The sequence below is a fragment of the Opisthocomus hoazin genome, chromosome 15 (assembly GCF_030867145.1).
Source record: "Opisthocomus hoazin isolate bOpiHoa1 chromosome 15, bOpiHoa1.hap1, whole genome shotgun sequence".
Classification (NCBI taxonomy): domain Eukaryota; kingdom Metazoa; phylum Chordata; class Aves; order Opisthocomiformes; family Opisthocomidae; genus Opisthocomus; species Opisthocomus hoazin.
The window spans coordinates 25931435-25950147 of NC_134428.1; the positions used below are offsets into that span (position 1 = coordinate 25931435).

Consider the following 18713-nt stretch of genomic DNA (forward strand, 5'->3'; position numbering starts at 1 on the left):
GTCACAGAGCAGGAAGGAGCCAACGCGGAGGAGGGAGGCTGGGGCGCGAAGCTCGGGGCGCGGGGCAGGGCGCGGGGCGCGCAGTGTCGCCCGGCCGCGTCGCCCGCGGTGCCAGGGCCGCGGCCACCGGGCAGGGCGGGCACGGAACAGAGCAGCGCAGCGTGGCACCGCGGCAGCGGCACTGCGAGCCGCTTCTCTTCGGCCCCTGAAGCGCGAAGCGGCAACGGACACGAGCTGCGTCGAGCAGACAGTTCAGCAGGCTGCGTGCGCCTTACCAGTTTCTTTTCTCGTTCTTTGAGTTCAGATCACTTCTTCCTCCTTCATCACCGTAACACTCTCGTTTTAGTTACACATTTCTCATCAAACAGTGCTATTAACGGAAATTATTGATTTACTTCAAACTTGAGAGGAAAAACTTGCAAGCAATACAAGGTTTTCGTGCAAGATTCCATCTCCCTTCAGACCCAGACAAGGTTTAGTGCCCTCCTTTTGCACCCCTAACGCAATACGGGGCTGCACAAGGAGAGGAGGAAGGAATGCTCGGCTCAGAACGTGGAGAGAAGAAACCCACAGCGCTGGGCATGGAGAAGGGGAAGGGACGGCACACGGGTGAGCTGCAAGACCCAAGGCCATCGCACGGGGTTCGGAGAGCTCGGGGACGCGGCAGGACTGCCCCGGACAGGGCGTCAGCGAGGAGGGGACGCTGCCGGGCGCTGGAGCGGCTGCCAGCGCGGCGTGGGCAACACCGGCTTTGCTCCACGGACACCCACGCTGGCGTTACAGGCGCTTCAACCCCTGGTTAGTAAATCCAGCAAAGCACTCAACTTCACAAGGAATCGTACCCCAAAATGCTCACAGGGAGTTACACGTAAATACAACAGGGAACCAGTCTCCGTCGAAAGGAGATCAAATTGTAATTTAACTGGAATAAACTTTTGTGCAAGAATCACCAGGCACTACCATCAACTTCCTACAGAAGATTGCATGTCGGATCTCAAAACAACCTTTATCAGCCAACTCAAAATACTGATTGTACTTGCACTTTACTCACAAGGCTGTGTCTTACTGAGGACTAATTGCCAAATTCCTGCACGGGACCATTCGTTACGCGGAGTCTGCCCTGGAGATGATCACAGGCCCCAGAGAGTAAAACCCAGAGCCAAGAGGCTCGCAAACGGCTCCCCAGCTAGGCAAGCTGTGACAGCATCGAACCAGAGAGATGGTGTTTCCTTCGATGTTAATGCCCGTTAGTTAATGTCAGTAATTGCCTTGGAAAAATCGGTATACACCAGCAGACACAAAGCTCCACGCCACGCTGAAAGAGACAGGTTCTCAAAAGCAGCGCTGCTACGTTCAGCTGGAATATTCATTTCAAAGAACTCCCAGGAAACCTACCGTATTAAGCCAACAAACACCAGTTAAAACATTTTACGTAAGTATCACTTTCCTGTATTTTAATTCAAAATTTGTACACAGAACAAAAAAGTTATAACAATTTCATTTTTCAAATCAAATTCAACTTGAAAAGAAGCACCTGAACAGGACCACATTTTCTGAGTTTGCAATATTTTCTTCCCCATGTTTAAAACTGCTTTCTAACCCACGGTTTTTATACTCCGTTTCCTTCGAGACGATCGATTGTACCCGGCACAGGATGCAGAGCAGCTGAGCCCTTGGGGAAGGAGCAGACAGGAGTGCTCCGTGCCCAAGGTGCCCCTCTCGCCCCGGCAGCCACCGATCGGGGACCTGCCCGCCCTCAGCACCAGCCCCGGTCACTGCTGCGAGCACGGGAGCCACGGGAGCTCTGGGGAGGGACTGGAATGAGGAGCAAGCAAATGGAGGAGTAGGCAAGGAAAACGGAATACGAATGGATGCACAGAGAGGTCCCAGCCAGTCGAGTAGCAAGCGGGAGCTGACAACCACAGAACCGACAGCACGGCAAGTGCAAAGCTGTCCCCAGGCGACAGGAAGAGCTCGTGTCACCCACTTCCACGATACCGCAGTGCGTACACTTTCCACCAGGTACTTAACTTTAAGCCTTAACCCCGGGATTGGCAACTAGAAAATAAGAAGTGCGATAGTTGCATGGAAGTTGTAGTTTCATCCCCAGCTGACTCACGCCAACTCCGCTGCCTGCGCTCGCTTGCTCCGAGCGTCGGCCGGGGCTGCTCCAGGGAGCCGACAGCACCGGGGCAGGGATGGCTCCCGTCTCAGCGCGGCTATGGCGAGAGAGACTGCTGGTGCCTTCTACACAGGAAGCAAATATCTCAAGCTACAAGAGTAATAAGCACATCACTAGTTTATATGTAGGATATGAAACACCTTTAAAATTCTTATTGCCTCAATGTTCTAACTGAAAATACAAAACAAAAGCTGCTTATGCTGCCGCCAAGAGTCTACGGGTAAATACGCAATCTGCATACACACCATAAAGTGAACGCTTTTCCCAGTCTCGGAAACAACATAAAAATAAAATAAATACCCATTTGGGAATTTGCACCTGCTGAGTTTCAAGTGGGCTGTTTCAAGGAGAGTGAAAAACAGCCATGGAACATGTTAAGATCAGCTATTCCTACAAGGTTGCTTCCCCACGAGTCTCACAGAAAGCTGAGCTGCCTGCATTGAGCAGTAGCAGGCCTGCAGCGTTAAGAACAGCGACCTGTCAGATGCAGGTTTCGCACAGAGCAAGACTGATTCAGGCTGGCTGCCCGGCGCAGCCTGTTACGGGTGTGCACCTTTGCAGGACCGAAAGGTCCGTTCAGAACACCTGAGATCAACGGCAGGCGGGTCGCCGCGCTGACGCCCAGCGTCACAAACCAAAGGCGAGGAGCACTGCTTCAGACAGGGCGCGACCAAGGACTTCCCGTAAACCTGAGCAAGAGAAAAGCTGACAGGTGATTTACATTTTCAACAGATCAGTTGCTGGGTAGGTACCCCAAATTCGGTAAGATTCACTGAATAAGGTAACTGTAAATTTTCAAATCCAGCTCATAACAGACAACTGCAGTTATTTCGGACCCGAAGCGGCATCCGAGCTTCGCCCTTCACCGCTCCCCCAGGCCCAGACAAGGCAGGAAGGTCCCCCCGGTTCACCCCTCGCCAGAGCCGTGCCACCACTGCACCCGCTCACGCCGGGCACGCCGGAGCCTTTTCTTCAGTCAAACGGGTCAGCGTCATCGCAACAGCTGCCAGGTGGCTCCGGGCCGCAACGCGCGCGATGAAGACAACGCTCCGGAACACACCGCGCCGTGGGGCAGGGCAGCGCAGAGCAGAGAGGTGTGCGGGCGGCAGGGGGACAACCGAGGCGGCACAAAGGGGACAGCAAGCAGCACTGGGTCACCGGGACCACACACACCCACAGCAGTGTTCCTCTGCTCCAAACGTGCTACACAGAGCACCAGCCCGGAGTGTCCAGCACGGGAAAGAAGGAGAGGGGGGAAAAAAAAAACAAACCAACAGCAGGGCATCTTTGGGTTGAAAAAGAATAAAAATGTAAAGAAATTAAGAGTTTTGCTACCAAAGATTCAGACCTGAAATAAAAGGGCCAGCAGAATATGGCTTACTAAACATCAACTTTGCATACGGTTTTAAAGTTTATTTTTAAAAAACTGTTTCTGAAATTCTCAGTCACAACCAAGTAACTAAATTAAGTCTAACGCTTGTAACTGAAAGATTATGAAAATATCTGTTTTTGTTCAAACCATGTAAAAAATCCTCAACAGTACATTGTAATATTTTCTTTTTAAAACTAAATTGGAAGATCAACTCTCAGCAGATTTAAGTGTATTACACACAATATTTTGTGAATTCAGATTTATTGATTTCCATTGTATTTGCTTTAAATATGGTTGAAGCTGACTGCAGAAAAGGGATGGTGAAATTTTTAAGTTAAAAGTAAACTAATGGTGAAAGAACATCACCTCTGGCTTCCATCACCGCCTCGTTTATAATATTTTATTAATAAGTTCCAGGACTGTCACATCCAGGGCTGTTGGAGGCCTCTCCCAGCAGTGTCCTTAGCTTTGTGTCATTTTCCTGTGCCAGAGGTGAGCGTGCTTTCAAAAATACTGCCACTTTCCCAGCACCGTGTCTTTGATTGCATCGACATATTGAGTCGGTACCCAATAGACCCAGTAGTAAGACGCTTCTGTTGGGCCCAGCTGAAATGCCTGCAAAGTTAAAAACGACAACATTTACAAACGGGAAACACAACAGCTTACACCAGTGGACAGGTACAGCTCACCCACCACCGACAGCAAACGCGTCTGTCGCACCTACGGCCTCCCTCAAACGCCTGGCGCGCTCCACAGTTACCTGAGCAGCAACTGCAAAAAACATGCCTCAGGAAAAAAAGAACTGCAAAGCACCAGCTAAAGGACGAGCTCTTTGCTTTTAAGATACCACAGCAGCAATGAACACCCTTGGCCAGTTTTAAGAACAGGAGGAAGCTGCTCTGAAGGCAGAATCTGAAGCGTCACTCGAAGCCTCAAAGAAACGAGCGGCATGCACAGAGGTGAGAAGCCAAACAGGAACTAAGACAGACAATGACCACGCTTTCGTAGACATAAAATTTCACAGAATTTTATAGTTAGACACAGCGCCCTGTTCTCAGCTCGTGTCAGCGTAGATAGGACAGGAGCACCAGAGCACGCCAGTAACCCCCACCCTTGTTTGAGGATAAGAGTTTGTTGTATCATTCCAAGGAGGACATTTTCTTACACGGGTGATCAAAAACCAAGTATTCAGACAAACACTAGATCAGCACCCTCCTGCAGACAATAATTTTAAGGTGTAACATTTCCCCTTTCTTCCCCTACAGAAGGGAGCAGGGTCATATGAGGAACTCACTTCAACATTAGAAGTGAGTTACTGCACTCTTGAGAGCAAGAAGTCAAAAAACCCCACAGATTAAAAGAAACAGCCAACGATTCAGTAGAACTCGCACTGCTCTCTTCTTAAATGTGTTATTTTGCTAGACCCAATACCAGTTTCCCAGAAAAATCACGTACAGAAAAAAAACAACATTACAGTATCCATTCATTAGTTTTTCTTAACCTCCAGCAAGGCCTCTCGTTTATATAAATATAACAGAAACTAGAAATCCAACTAGGTATAGGAAAACATCACTAACACTAGGAAATCACGGCTGTATCGTGGGTATTTTTCCTGTTTTAACACTGTCATGAGACAGAAGATACAACACAACGCTTCAGCACTAACGTTTGCATGAAAGCAGCCCAGATTTCCATAACCTAGCAGATCCTCCATATGCCACCCAAAATATTTACACTGCGACAACAGCCCCACCTTCCACCACACCAGGCTGCCGTTACTATCGGCCTCCGACTTGCTCTGTTTTAAAAGCCTTACTTCTGTGTATTGGCATGAAGAAATTAGACTGATATTATTAAAATAGAGACGTTACTCACCATCATGTGATAATCCTCATGTCCTTCAATAGGTTCACTCACCACATTTTTTATGGACCCCATGGGTAACTTTTCTGTTCTCTCTACATTAAAATTGATCAAAGTATTATTTCTGATATATGAAGAAGTAGTATTTCATATTAATTTCCGACACCACCTCCATTACTTCCAAAAGCTCCTCATGTCAGCATTCTCCTCTTGGGGTGAACTTTGGAAACCTGCTGCTGAGGAGCCCGTCCTCCACACCACCACACAGCCGGCACCCTAATAATCCACAGGAATCCAAACCTGGGGTGCTCAGTTCCTCGCCTTTGATGTCTCTGCATCATACTAAGCACTTTGGCGTACCTGACTTGCACCTAGAGTGAGAGAGGGGCAACCCCTGGCCTCGTTTAACGTCTCCCTGAAAGGAACTCCGCTTGGGCCAGCGGGATCACCCACCACAGCGAAAGCTGAACGAAGACAGGCTAACTAACCCTTCGAAAGCCTAGTCCCCGTTAACCCTGAAGCAGTGTTCAACTGCTACTACAAGAGCACAGGGAAGGATATGTTAAGGAGCAAATAGGGAAAGAAACAAGAAGAGAAATGAGGATAAAAAGAAAAAAAAGATGACTCCAATTACAGGGCAGATTATTGTCAGCCAGCCAGGGGTAACCAACAAGAATGGCAAAGCACACCGTTCACAGCAGACTTTTGCTGTCTCCGTTCTGTCCTCATTCCTCTCTGGAGACTCAACTCCAAGATCCTTCCTTTCAGCTCCAGCTTTCAGTGTCAGCCTAAAATTATACTCTTGAATACAAGACAGCAAAGACCATAAACACTCTACAAAGGAGAAACAGAACTCTGAGTTCCTTAGATATACCTAAACTGTGTGATCCAGAAAAAAAAGCACCTACCTAAAAGGAGCACAGAGGGAGATAAATTTAGTCTGTGATGTAGAGACAAATATTTTCTGTCTCAGCGCCGTAACTAAGCTGACTCTGAACTACCCCAGTCAGACCCGCGACATTCGTTCATTGAGTAAAATCTTACTTTTCACTCATTTAGCAACCTGCAAATCAATTACTCTTTGCAGCATCTCAGCAATAGACAAATCCGTATTATCAATGCCTCTACGAAAACGGCCCAGAGCAACTGAGAAACATCCACCTACGCCAAACCTCAGACTACAGAACCGTACAAAGTGATCTGTGGAGCACAGGGAGGCTGCGTGGGGGAAGAATCCGTTTCCTCTCTCCAGGACTAGCAAGTGAAAAACTGTGTCAGTGCTCAGTTGGTTTTATTCTAGCCCTTACATGCTGGCATCCGCCACGAATTTCTCGGAGCAGGAGGGAGTTTTTCCCAACAACAGCCAGCAATTACAACCATGGCCCAGGGGAAGCAAGCTGCTGCTAATTATGGGAAGTAGGGAAACAGGTTACGCGAAGACAGATGACTGCAGAAGAATCGAATTTCACAGCTTGAGAAACACTCATCTAGAGCACTTCACAAATACTAAACTTGACACTCGTCTAGAAGGTGAAGGAAGAGGATTAATTACCTAAATACTACTAATATACTTAGAACACATTATCAATAACAAAAAAAATCTGGCTGCTCAACCTACAGGGGAAAAAGAGCAATGTCTCGCTCCATCACTTAGCCCAGGAGGAAAATCACTGCAACTGGCAGCAAGAGAGGTTTCAAAGCCAGAAGAAACTTCACAGTCAAGTCTGTCCTACAAAGCAAAGGTCAAAAACTTCCCAGATTTCTGCTTACTTTGGAAATAACGTAGCAGCCAGAGGTGCCATCCAAAGCTAATACCACCATCCAGTTGGGCTATTTTACTGGGACAGCAAGCAAGCACTGCTACTCCTCTTGCTCATCACTACAGTACTGCTCCACCCCGGTCCCAGTGAGGGAGCTCAGCTGCCTGTGGAGGCAGGGGTTATCCGAGACACCCTCCACAACGCTGGCATCACCACAGCCCTTGCAGCTCCTCCTGGCACCACTCAAATCAATAAACTGATGCCCCTGCACAGCAACACACGCCGCAGCTTCTGCAGTTGTACAGCACTGAAACAAGACACCCGACCAGTTTTGGTTGGGAGGACAGATAACGGCAGAGGTGCCAGCAGTCCCAGTTTTAATCCCGGTCAAAGATTCCTCTTTGTGTCTTAGCCAAGTCACTGAGCCTCTGTGCGATGCTGGCATCAAACCAATCTCTCTGAGGTGCTTTTGAGAGATGCTAGAAATGCCAAATATCGTAATTTACATTTGGAGCTATGTATAGCAGATCAGAACATTAGTCTACTGGCACAACTCACCTCACGTTTTTCAAGAACAGAAGTAAAATATCAAGTAATATTCAATGATCTGGGAGAATGGCATTTGAGAAGCGGAAGCAAAATTTAGTTCTGAAGTACTACAATACCAACATTATTCCCTAGACGCAATTTAGTCACACCAGAAGCTATTTCTAGGTCACACAATTCACTCTTAGCCCAATTACCAATTATTCATCTCAGTGTTTTAGAGTTGCTCACCTTTTGTACCAATCCATAGCTGGTCTTGCTCAAGTTTAAAGGTCAATCTTACTTTGCCCCCTGACTTGTTGTACATGCCAGATAATGGCACTGTTGGCAGGCGCTCCTGCAAAGAGGTAACACAGTAAGTCATTGTGAAGGACTGGAACAGGAAAAGCTATATCCTCTTCACTTTTTCAGTGCAAGGACAATCTGTCTTGCTGGTTTTCTACTAAGATAGCAAGGAACAATTGAACCAGCAAAGAAAGGTCTCAAACCACAAAACCCGTCTCTCTCCCGATTATGACAATTTCTCAAGCACGCACGTACCTGAACACCTTTAACAGAAGGCATCACATCGTCAGGTTTTCCTTTATCCAATACTTTTCTGTGTTGCTACAATATAAAAACAGAAATCAGAAATTACAGAAACACAACAGAGCTTTTCAATGTACGTCCAGCTGCACCCTTGACCGTATCCCGATAGCACCAAGAGACGGTTAAGGACTATTCACAGTCACTTCTCACACAGGAAACGGTTAATGTTCAAAGTTAACCGAGCATTTTCTACGACAGTTGAAAGAAATTATATAAATGAATAAAACCCCAATACAACACAAAGAATAACACCCCTCCTAGAATACAGAGAAATGTATGTCTACAAAAACTTAACAGAACCCCGAGCCCCACTTTAATATCGTACATGCTGAATCACATCGTCGGCATTTGGCAAGCCAGTTTTAACAGTCAAGTGTTATGTCCAGAGAACGGCAGAACCCCCTCCACGCCTGACAGCGCAACAGACCGCCACACAGCAACAAACCAGAACAGATTAGAGCAGTAGTAACTACGAAAACCATGCTCACAGCTTGTACGTTGCCGAGTACCTTTAAACAATGATGGAACTTACAGTGAACGTGAACTATGACAAATTACAGAAAAACAAAAGCATGTTTCATGAAGGTTGCAGTTCAAGGATGTGCTATTTAATTTTTAAACAAATTTATTTTGAGGAAGGGCCGGGGCCGGTAATACCTTGAGGTGAAATCTGTTCTCAGCCCCACAGGGCTGCAGCACGGCCACCGACCCAAGCCCCACCGCGCCGTACTTCACTCCCTACTCGGAGGCAGCACTCCACGCTGCGAGGCAGCCCTGCTCCCTTCAGTGCCGGGACAGCTGAGGGAACCGCTCTCTTGGGGTTCATTTTAACGGCAGTTTTTGGAGATCAAATTCTTTTACACCAACAAAAATTAGTTAGCTTTTAGATATAATTAGCCTAGACTCTGAGCTAACAACCATGAAGTATTTCTATTATTTGTCATTTCTTGTCTAAAATGCTGGGCTGAACCTAGCACCAGCGAAAGCAGCGCCTTGCACAGCCCCAGCTAAAGGTCTTTCTGCTGCCAGAACTCCTCTGCACAGAGCCCTTCTACTGCTCAGCTGCGAGAAAAGAAACCCCAGCCTGCTCCGAGGAGGAACGCGACCCAGAGGTGACTGCAGAGCATCACGAGAACTGCGTAAATCCCACAGCTCCCCCGCGCCAGGAATCACCCAGACTTCAATAACCTTTTGTCTGCAAAGCGGCTCCTTCTTGTTTTCTTCAGCTTTGACCTCCTGCTGAGTGGCTTCTTTGGGTGTATTTACTGCTAACACATCATTGATAGTCGACCCAACCACCATTATTTTGGCTCCGTTTGTCACTTTGATTTCCCGCAACGTTTTCTCCTCCGGCAGCAGTCCCTTGAACATAACTTTCTGCATGGCCGGCGGGAGGCCTACGGGGCAAGCAGAGGGGTTAGGGGCGGCCGGGAGCGGGCGCCGGGGCGGGAGGGCCGGCGGCCCCACAGACCTGTCAGCGAGTGGATCTTCTGCTTCAGCTCGGCGCCCGTGCTGTCCAGGCAGCACCGCACCTCGTACTTGGTCTTGTTCCAGATCACCTTCAGCTCCACCAGCTCCCGCCCGCCCGCCGCCTCGCCGCCGTTGCTGACCGACGCCTGCGGGGGGGCCCGGCGCTCCTCGGCCCCCGGCGAGCCGCCCTCCCCGCCGCAGCCCGGCGCCAGCTCCTCCGCCTCCATGCCCGGCTCCTCGGCACCTGCGGGACACCGGACAGGAAGCGCCCGGCCGCGGGAAGCTGCCCCGGCCCGGCCCGCGGCCCGGCCCCGGAACGCCGCCCCCACCGCCCGTCCCCGCCCCGCCCGGGGCCGGCTCCCCGCGCCGGCGCCGCCCCGCCCCGCCCCGCCCGCGCCACCGCCCGCCACCGCGCCTGGCCCCGCCGCCGGGACCGCGGGCTCCTACCATCGGCGGCGGCGGCGGCGGCCATGATGATTGTGTACAATCTGCCGCGGGGCACGCCGGGAAACGCCCGCCGCTGCCTGCTGGGCCGCGCCGGCTCCCGTAGCCCGCCCCCCTCCCGGCCCGCTGGGCGGGGCGAACCCCGCAGGCCGCGCCCCCGGAGCCCCGGCCGCGCCGCTCTGGGGAGGCGGGCAGGGCCGCCCCGCGCTCCTCCCGGCCGCTGCGGGCACCGGGGCCCTGCGCTGCGGGGGGCGGCGGCGGCGGCTCTGCCCTCTTCCCCCGCGCTGCCGGCGCCGCACGGCGGGAGGAGGAGGGGGCGGTGCCTTGACGGGAAGCCCCGCCCCTCGGGCGCTGCGGGCCAGGGGATTGGCTGGGCGCGGCCGGGCGGAAGCGGCGCCGGCGGGCGCGTGGGCGGGATGGCGCGGGCGGTGCGGGGCGCGGCGAGGCCGCGGGTGCGGTTCGGGCCCAGCCCCACAGGTAACCGCGGGGCTCCGTTGCGGGTTGGGATGCGTGGAGTCCAGCGCTCGCGGGGCGGCGGCGCCGGGGCCGTGCGGGGGATCCCTGGTCGCTGCGGGGAGCCGGAGGCCGCTGCCCTGGGTCGGCCCCGCCGCAGCCCCCCGCAGCCCCCAGCCGCGTTGCCCTTCCGGCTCTTAACTGGGCCCTAATCAGCGTGCTGTCCTCTGGCTTCCCCCACGCACAGGCTTCCTGCACCTGGGCGGCCTCCGGACCGCCCTGTACAACTACCTCTTCGCCAGGAAGCACCGCGGGACATTCGTCCTGCGGGTGGAGGACACGGACCAGAGCCGAGCGGTGCCGGGGGCTGCCGAAGGGATCGAGGACATGCTGGACTGGGCCGGTATGTGCAGGCGTCTTTCATTTCTCACTCGCTGGAACGCTCTCCTCTTTTGAGAGAGTCACAGTGACCAAGTGGAGAGTGTTTTGCATGGCACCAAGCTGTGTGGCATTTCAGGTGATGAATTAGTTGAAAATTAGTTATTTCTCCAGCTAGGCATCAGGAAAGCCTGGAAGTACGCGGTGTGGCAGAAATAACGGGTCAGGCTTGGTGTCTCTTGGCTGCGTTGTCTGCCTCGCAGGAAGATCCGAGTCTGTGGCAGCGGCCCAGTGTGTAACAAAGGTTTGGCAGGAGAGGCAGGATGGAAGGGTCCAAAGTTGGAGCTCACAGACCTCGCTGTAAACTGATAAATCGTTTGGATGCGGAGTGTTTGCTAAAGGGGATCTGGAGGTGTCAGTTTTCGTTTTAGTCCTCTGCTTTGTTTGAGTTTGAGAACTAAAATTGAGGGTGGTTTGAGAATACAGAATCGTGATAAGGCAGAGCCAGATCCGAGAGGTGCTGCCAGTAACGGACAGGTAAGCTTCAGAGGACTTCACTGTTGAATAGTAAGTTTGGAGCAGACACAGTAATGGGCTAGGGTCTCAGCTGTGTTTTTGTGGTCTGAGGGTTCTTTCCTATAAAAAGGGTGGGCGCTGCTTTGTGTGCACACACCTGACTACATTTTGCTGCAAGCAGTCCATCAGAGCCACTCAGCTATTTACTGGTTTCTGGTGGGGCTTTTTTGCCCATTGCTTCGCACACAATGCTCTGAATTCTGGTGACGCTGGCTGCTGTTTCTCTTCTGAGCCCAGGGCAGACTCCTGGGCTAGGCAGACGCTGTTAGCGGGTGCCCCAGGGCAGAAACCCTCGGGACGCTCTCCAGGGCCTTGCTGTTCCGCCCACATTCGGTGTGCTCCCATGGTGGGTGTCACTCTCCCGTTTTAGGCGCTTTCTGAGTCCCGTCTTACTGATGTTTCAGGTATTCCCCCTGATGAGAGTCCTCGCCGCGGCGGCTCCTTTGGGCCCTACCAGCAGTCACACAGACTTGACCTTTACAGGCGTGCCAGCGACGAGCTTTTGGAGCGAGGCGCGGCGTATCGCTGCTTCTGTACCCCTCAGCGCCTGGAGCTGCTGAAGAAGGAGGCTTTGCGGAGCCAGCAGACCCCGCGGTAGGGACTCCTTCTCCCCTGGGTGGTTCCCTGTGCTGCACGCTTGCAAAAACTCATGGTAGCGTGCATGGCAATAAGACAGCAGGCTCAGAGGAGCCAGCGTAACCCTTAGAGACTTAGGAGAGGGACCTCCAGAGGTGAGGCAGTTTGACTGGACGTGTGGTGGGCAGTTACAGCTAAAATTCAGGGATCAGTTGAGAGTTTTGGGAACGTAAAAATGGCTGATGGGGTTGGCCTGTGTTGAACCGAGACCTTCGTTCTCCTTTCTCAAAGATACGACAACCGGTGTCGGCACCTGACGCCCACAGAAGTGTCTGAGAAGCTGTCGCGGGGCCTGGACTGGGTGGTCCGGTTCCGGCTGGAGAAGGGGCTGGAGCCCTTTCGGGACCTGATCTATGGGTGGACCAGGCATGAGGTGGCTGACGTGGAGGGCGACCCGGTGATTCTCAAGGGGGACGGCTTCCCCACTTACCACCTGGCGAATGTGGTGGATGACCATCACATGGGCATCAGCCATGTTCTGCGGGGAACCGAGTGGCTGACGTCGACGTCCAAGCACCTCCTGCTCTACAAAGCCTTTGGCTGGGATCCCCCCCAGTTTGGTCACCTCCCGCTGCTGCTGAACAAGGACGGTGGCAAGCTGTCCAAAAGGCAGGGGGACATCTTTCTGGAGCGCTTTGCTCGGGATGGCTACTTGCCGGAGGCGCTCCTGGACATCGTAACCAACTGTGGCTCTGGATTCGCAGGTAACGGCAGCGGGCCTGGTGCTTGCTAGGACACTGGGGAATGGGTTAAGTTTATTTAATAGCCGAGAGCTTTGAAGTGTTTGAAGGGATGAGGAGATGGGTGTCAGGCGACCAGTCTGTCGCTGAAATGCCACCAGTGCTTCTGCAGAGCTCCTGTGAAAGACTGGGTGGTGTGCTGGAACGGTGGGAATCTTTCTGCCTCTGTGCAGCCTTGGAGATTGAGTCTGATGCTTAATGGGTTCCCACGGGCGACAACATTAATCTCAGGGTGGAGAAACAGTCTGAGAACTCTCAGGAAAACTTGTATTTTATGGTTAATAATTGCAGTGTTACGTATTACATCTGTTGCATTTCTTGTTTAACCTGAAGGACGTGAGAAGTTGAGTCAGTGACTCCTTTTGTTGTTCTTGCTATGTGGGGATCACAAATTAACTCGTGTTTTGGGAACGAAACCTGTCTTGGGCAGTGGAGCCTCCTGGCTGAGTGTTTCTTCTTTTTGGCTGACTGGTGCAAGGGCTGTCCCGCTGAGAGCCAAGCGGAGCGTCCCAGTTTCCAGTTCCTCGACAGCAGTTAGCAGAGCCTGCTCTTGGGGAGGGGGCAGCTTCCCGCGCGTGCCTGCTACAAGCTCGCTCCGGTTTGCTGGGTACGTCCCTGTGAGCACTGCGTACCAGCGGCTCTCCTGGGTCACGTCTTCCTCGGGCGCGCTGCTGCCCAGCCCGGCGCCCGAGGCTTGCAGTGGAACGCAGCGACGCTGGTTCTCGGCGGGAGAGCAGACGCGTGTCATGCCCTTGTTGGGTTATTTTGCAGAGAACCAGATGGGGAGGACTTTGGCGGAGCTGGTCTCGCAGTTTGAAATAGGCAGAATTACAACCCATTCTGCCCTCCTGGATCTCGAAAAACTCCCAGAATTCAACAGGTATCAATAACTTTAAAGTGTAACAATCAGTGCTTCAGTGAGAATTTATTCCTGGCACTTGGCTTTGTCTGGAGATTTCGTTTATTGGATCGAGCACGGTCCCAGCGCAGCGGCGTTTTGGCCGTGCTGCAGCAAGGTGTGAGTTTCTGCTTGCACCGTTCCTGTCTCCTCTCCACCCTGCGCCTGGACGCTGCTGTCGGGAGCGCTGTGAGAACCGGGCAGATGGTGTGCGGCTAGGGGGATGCACGGTCTGCAGCTTGGATTCAAAACTACATCTAAAAAGAGGCGACGCTTCAGAGGGTGCTGCTGCAAGTGCCCCCGTGTGCTACGGGCCGTTGTGCTGCTGAGAGCTGCCACGTCTTTTGTTCACTGTGATGCGTTAGCACCTCGGGCTTTGCTGTAGGATGTCCCTCGCCTGGGGTTTAATGTTGCTTTTGTATCAGTTTTAATTGGTAAGCGATGTGAGGTTGGGATGAGTAGACCCAATCTAACCCAAAGCAGGCCGAAAGCAGTTTTCTTCTTTGTTACAGGATTCACCTCAGCCGTCACATTGAGAATGAAGGGCTGCGACAGAAGCTAATTAGAGAGTTGCAGCTGCTGGTGGAGCATGTCTATGGGGATCAGCAAGTGGATCGAGAGGTCCTAGAAAAGGAGTACGTGGAGCGAGTCCTCCTGCTGAGAAAAGTACGAGCAGCGGCAGCGTTGTGTCACCGTTTTGGGGAGCGGAGGTTTTGTGGGATTCCTGGACGAAGACTCAGCTGAGTCCTGGGCACGGCTCTGAAGCTCCATGGCCTGCACGTGGCTGCCGCTGCCAGCTCGGGGGGTGGTGTGCGTGCTGACGGCCGCAATCCCGTGATGTGGTTAGGTGACTTGCAGGAATGGGCCTGGGGAATACCTCGGTGGTCTCTGCAGAGTCGTAAGCTCATCTGTACTTTGGTGAGCCAGCAGACAGCTCCCTCGGCAGAGGGAGGACGTGTCCCTGCCGTGGAGGCAAATCATGGAATTGTAAGACTTTCTTGGAAAGCCTCTCTGAGTCGCGCTCAGAGCCGGACTGTCGTAGTGCTGGATCAGGTCAGCTGTGGCTTTGTCCAGATGAGTGGTGAAAACCTCCCAGCTGCGCTTCTCCTCCTGTAGCCCAGGATGTGGCTGGCTTGTGGTGGGAAGGGAGGGCCAGCACCCGGGGCCCCTCGTGCTCACCCCTAGCCTTTCTGATGGGGCACCGTAAGCTGCTTCTGCTTTGCCGCTGCTCTGTGCTTTGGTAGCAAAGTCAAAGCAGCCCCTTTGCAGCGGTGGGTGGAGCTCTCGGTGGTTAAGCTGGCGGGGTCTGTGCACTGCGGGCCCTGGTCTCGGCTGGGTGCCAGAGTGCTGGCTGTGAAGGGACAGAAAATCCCGTGGCTCTTCCCAATGCCAGGAAGGGGGGTGAGCCCGCCGGTTTCCCAGTCTGCCCCTGGGGTGCTGCTGTAGTGTTTGGGGCCTCCCTTGTGAAGAATAAAGCCGTCTTTAGACAGGCAGGAAGAGGCCTGACGGTTCCCGCAGAGGCTTTGCTGTGGCAGCGGGACGGTGGCTCGCGTGGTTTCCCCGCCGTCTCTTGGAAGGCGGCAGCTGAACGTGGCGAGCTGCTTCCCGGACTCGCTGTGAGTCAGCCCGCACGTGGCCCGCGGCACGGGTACAGCCATGTCCCTTTGGGCTGCTTCTGCGCCCGCTCGCACCCGCGGTCGTGGGGGAGAAAAACCCAACTGCCGGAATGTCAGCGGTTCGCGTGTCCCCTGCACGGCGTACGAGGCAGCGGTGTCTCTGCGCCCTCCGTAATGCTTGTGGTTTGCTCCCTCCAGCTTAACCCTCAGCCTTGACAGCTTTGCTTTCTTTCTCCAGGGTCACATAAGCTTCCTGAAGAACCTGGTGACATCTGGTTATTCTTACTTATGGGTTAGGCCCGCGGTGTCCCGAGAGCAGCTACAAACTCTTTCTGCAGAAGTGGATGAAATAGGAAAACTGGTCGTAGGGTAAGTGTGTCCTCCCAGCTCGGTGCACGCCCGCCGGCCCGCCCCAGAGCATTGCTCCTGGCTGCTGTGTTGGTGTGGACACGCTCGTAGTTCTTACTTACCTCACTCTGCTTTGGACTGCGCTGTAGTTAACAACTAGTGAGAAATTCCGGGTTTTTAATTGAAAAGCAGCTTGCCAGCAGGAAAGCTCCCATCAGTGCTCTCAAGCAAGAATTGTCACGTCCAGATTTAGTAAAGCACCAAGGCCGGTGGAGTTTGTGTGCCAGCATGGCACATAACCTGGCGTTAGCCGGGTTCTCCCATGCCATGGGTCTCCTGTGCTCTTGTCTGCATCGAACTGGAGAAGGGCGAGGTGGTGTTGGTCAACGTGTATTCAGGCTGTGCAGTGAGACTTCTGGGTCTCCAGGATGAAGCCAGTTTGGGTCCAGCTGGAATCACAGTCGCTTCTGAAGAGCTCGGCCCTGGGGGCTTTTCCTGCTTCCATGCCCCAGTGGGCAGGACGGTCTGTGCAGGGGGCCAGGCGGTCGGCCAGTCTGGGACCTTCCTTCTGTGCCAGGGAGTGTTGGGGGCTTTTGCCAGCGAGTTTCACGGCTGCCCCACGTCCCTCTGCTGCTCCCCGCCTTGCGGCCAGGCGGGGCGGTTCATCGGTAGCCTTCCCACTTCAGATCTCCCCTCTGGACTAAAACCAGCCCTGAAAACCGGTTTGGGGAGTAAGTAAGGTGGCAATATCTGCAGATTGATCTGTTATTTCCAGCTGTCTGTAAAGCTGGTTGCTCTCAGTCATTTGCTGCAGCTGAGGGGTAACTGAATCCAAGCGATGGTAACTTAAATGTCAGAATACTCGCTGTCCTGGAGGGATCATAGCACTGCTGCCTACAGCCGAGTGGTATCAGTGATGGCTCCCGCATCTCTAAAAATCACGTTATTAAAAAAGAAGTCAGAATTACTGCTTTTGCTGTGGTTTTCCAGGTCTTTGGCATAATTATATGATTTAAACTTGATGCTGGCTTTCCTGAACAAACTCTGCTGCTGGTGCAGCTGAAGTAAAGGCGTGGTTTCGCAAAGCAGAGCCGTAGCAGCAGCAGGGAGGTGCAGCAGGCCCACGCCGCAGCCCGGGAGGGGACGGTGTACACGAGCACGGCCGCAGCGAGCGGAGGGACTGCCCTGGCACAGCGTGGCAGGGAGGGGCAGGGAAGGTTACCGTGAGCTGCTGCTGTTGCCAGAAGGTTGTGCAAAACCAGTCTAAGGTAGCTGGCAGTCACCAAAGTCATTAGTCATTTCTGGGTAGGAATCCTGTGTTTTGTATGTCCCTAGATGGTAAGGACGGTTTCTTTCCTAAAGGCTCATGACGAGGCAGGCAGCTGTTTTGACCGTGGAGGAGCTGAACAAAGACCTGAGAAGCCTGCAGAAGCAAATCAAAGAGACCAAGTATAGCAGCGTGATGCAGCTCCTTCGCTTGGCGCTCAGTGGGCAGCAGGTAAAAGATAAAAATTCTGAGACTGGGACCTTCATTTTTATTTTTTTTTTTTCTTAACAGCTATCTTCTCTCTGATAGCAAGATAGTGGTATTTGGACATCTCGCAAGAGCTGACATCAGCTTCTGTTGCGAGCAAGTGTAGTGATATACTGCAGTTCTGGAAGAAAGAGCTGTTCTGAAGGTTTCAGAAAGGCAGACGTTGCCAAAGGATGAATTTGCTGGTCATGAATCTGAAGCTAGAAAAACCTCTGGACCAGCTGCAGGAAGTGCTGGCAAGGTTGTAGGTTTTGGGCAAAACTGGGATTTTATGTGCAATCTGCTTTTACAAAGTTCAGACCTGAATTTTACGAAAGTTCTTCAAAGCCTGTTCCTGGCTTATGCTCTGGCATCGCTCCTTCTGGATTGGGCCATTCTTAGCATTTGACTTCAGGAGAAAAAAACCCGCAACCTCTTGTTTTGAGATTGCTGATAAAACCCGTGCCCTGGGTCTAACAGCGATCTGATAGCTAAGCACTATCATTTCCGTCACGCTGATGCATAAACACGTGCTGAAAAGTGCAAGTTTCCATTTGTACAATGACTTCTTCTGCGTTTCCAGCATGGACCGAGCGTTGCTGAGATGATGGTGACTTTGGGACCCAAAGAAGTGTGTGGACGAATACACAAGGCACTGTCTAGCTGAGACGAGACAGAAATGACACCGGCAGCGAGCCCACGGACTCGGATGGTGTAGGCAGCACATGTCATTGTCCCAGACCTGTGTGTTTTGGTCACAGCACGATCGTCTGTGATCAGATGAGCTGGGCTTTAGACCAGGCAGGTGTCACCATGGTGTTTACAGGTCTGTGTGTATCTGCACTAAGCATCAGCCACTTGGTCTGGGAGGGGAACCAAATACAGACTTAGGTCTGTCATTCTGCTTTCACCTCATGCGAACAGCCTGGTTTGCACGTTGGGAGAAAGAGACTTTTATCAGCATTTAAATTCAGACCACATGAGCAGAAAATATTTCTGATGCAGCACGGTTCGCCTCAAGCAATCGTTCTCTTTTTGGAGAGGGCCCGCAGTCGGGGTAGCTACAGCCACAACTACACAGGTCTCCAACAAATACCATAGGGAAAGTGTTTTTTATATATATATATGTAAAAATATATATATATAAATTATGTATATTATAGCTGCTGCCCTCTTAGCTGCCCCAGTGTCCTGCTGGGCCGAGTGAGCTGCTCGGAGAGGGGGACTTTCCTTCTTGTGTACAGTATCACGCTTGTGGTTCTGCTAAAATTATTCCAGGTGATTGGGATGTTTTTTCCTCTTTTGAATTACGACCTTTTAATTATTAAAC

The 18713-nt window shown here is 52.4% G+C and overlaps 2 protein-coding genes across 2 annotated transcripts; one reads left to right on the forward strand and one right to left on the reverse strand.

Moving 5' to 3' along the window:
- Positions 1 to 3940: 3940 nt before the first annotated feature.
- Positions 3941 to 10303, reverse strand: UBFD1 (ubiquitin family domain containing 1). The gene is made up of 7 exons (XM_075436556.1): positions 10229 to 10303; positions 9783 to 10025; positions 9500 to 9708; positions 8264 to 8329; positions 7955 to 8060; positions 5430 to 5512; positions 3941 to 4169 (listed from the first exon to the last, which is right to left on the reverse strand). The coding sequence occupies exons 1-7, from the start codon at positions 10251 to 10253 to the stop codon at positions 4059 to 4061; spliced, it is 843 nt and encodes a 280-aa protein (XP_075292671.1). The 5' UTR covers positions 10254 to 10303; the 3' UTR covers positions 3941 to 4058.
- Positions 10304 to 10624: 321 nt separating this feature from the next.
- EARS2 (glutamyl-tRNA synthetase 2, mitochondrial) lies at positions 10625 to 18712 on the forward strand. Its single transcript, XM_075436900.1, has 9 exons — positions 10625 to 10702; positions 10926 to 11081; positions 12037 to 12226; positions 12500 to 12972; positions 13780 to 13888; positions 14419 to 14572; positions 15761 to 15891; positions 17233 to 17368; positions 17967 to 18712. The coding sequence occupies exons 1-9, from the start codon at positions 10642 to 10644 to the stop codon at positions 18048 to 18050; spliced, it is 1494 nt and encodes a 497-aa protein (XP_075293015.1). The 5' UTR covers positions 10625 to 10641; the 3' UTR covers positions 18051 to 18712.
- The last annotated feature ends 1 nt before the right edge of the window (position 18713 follows it).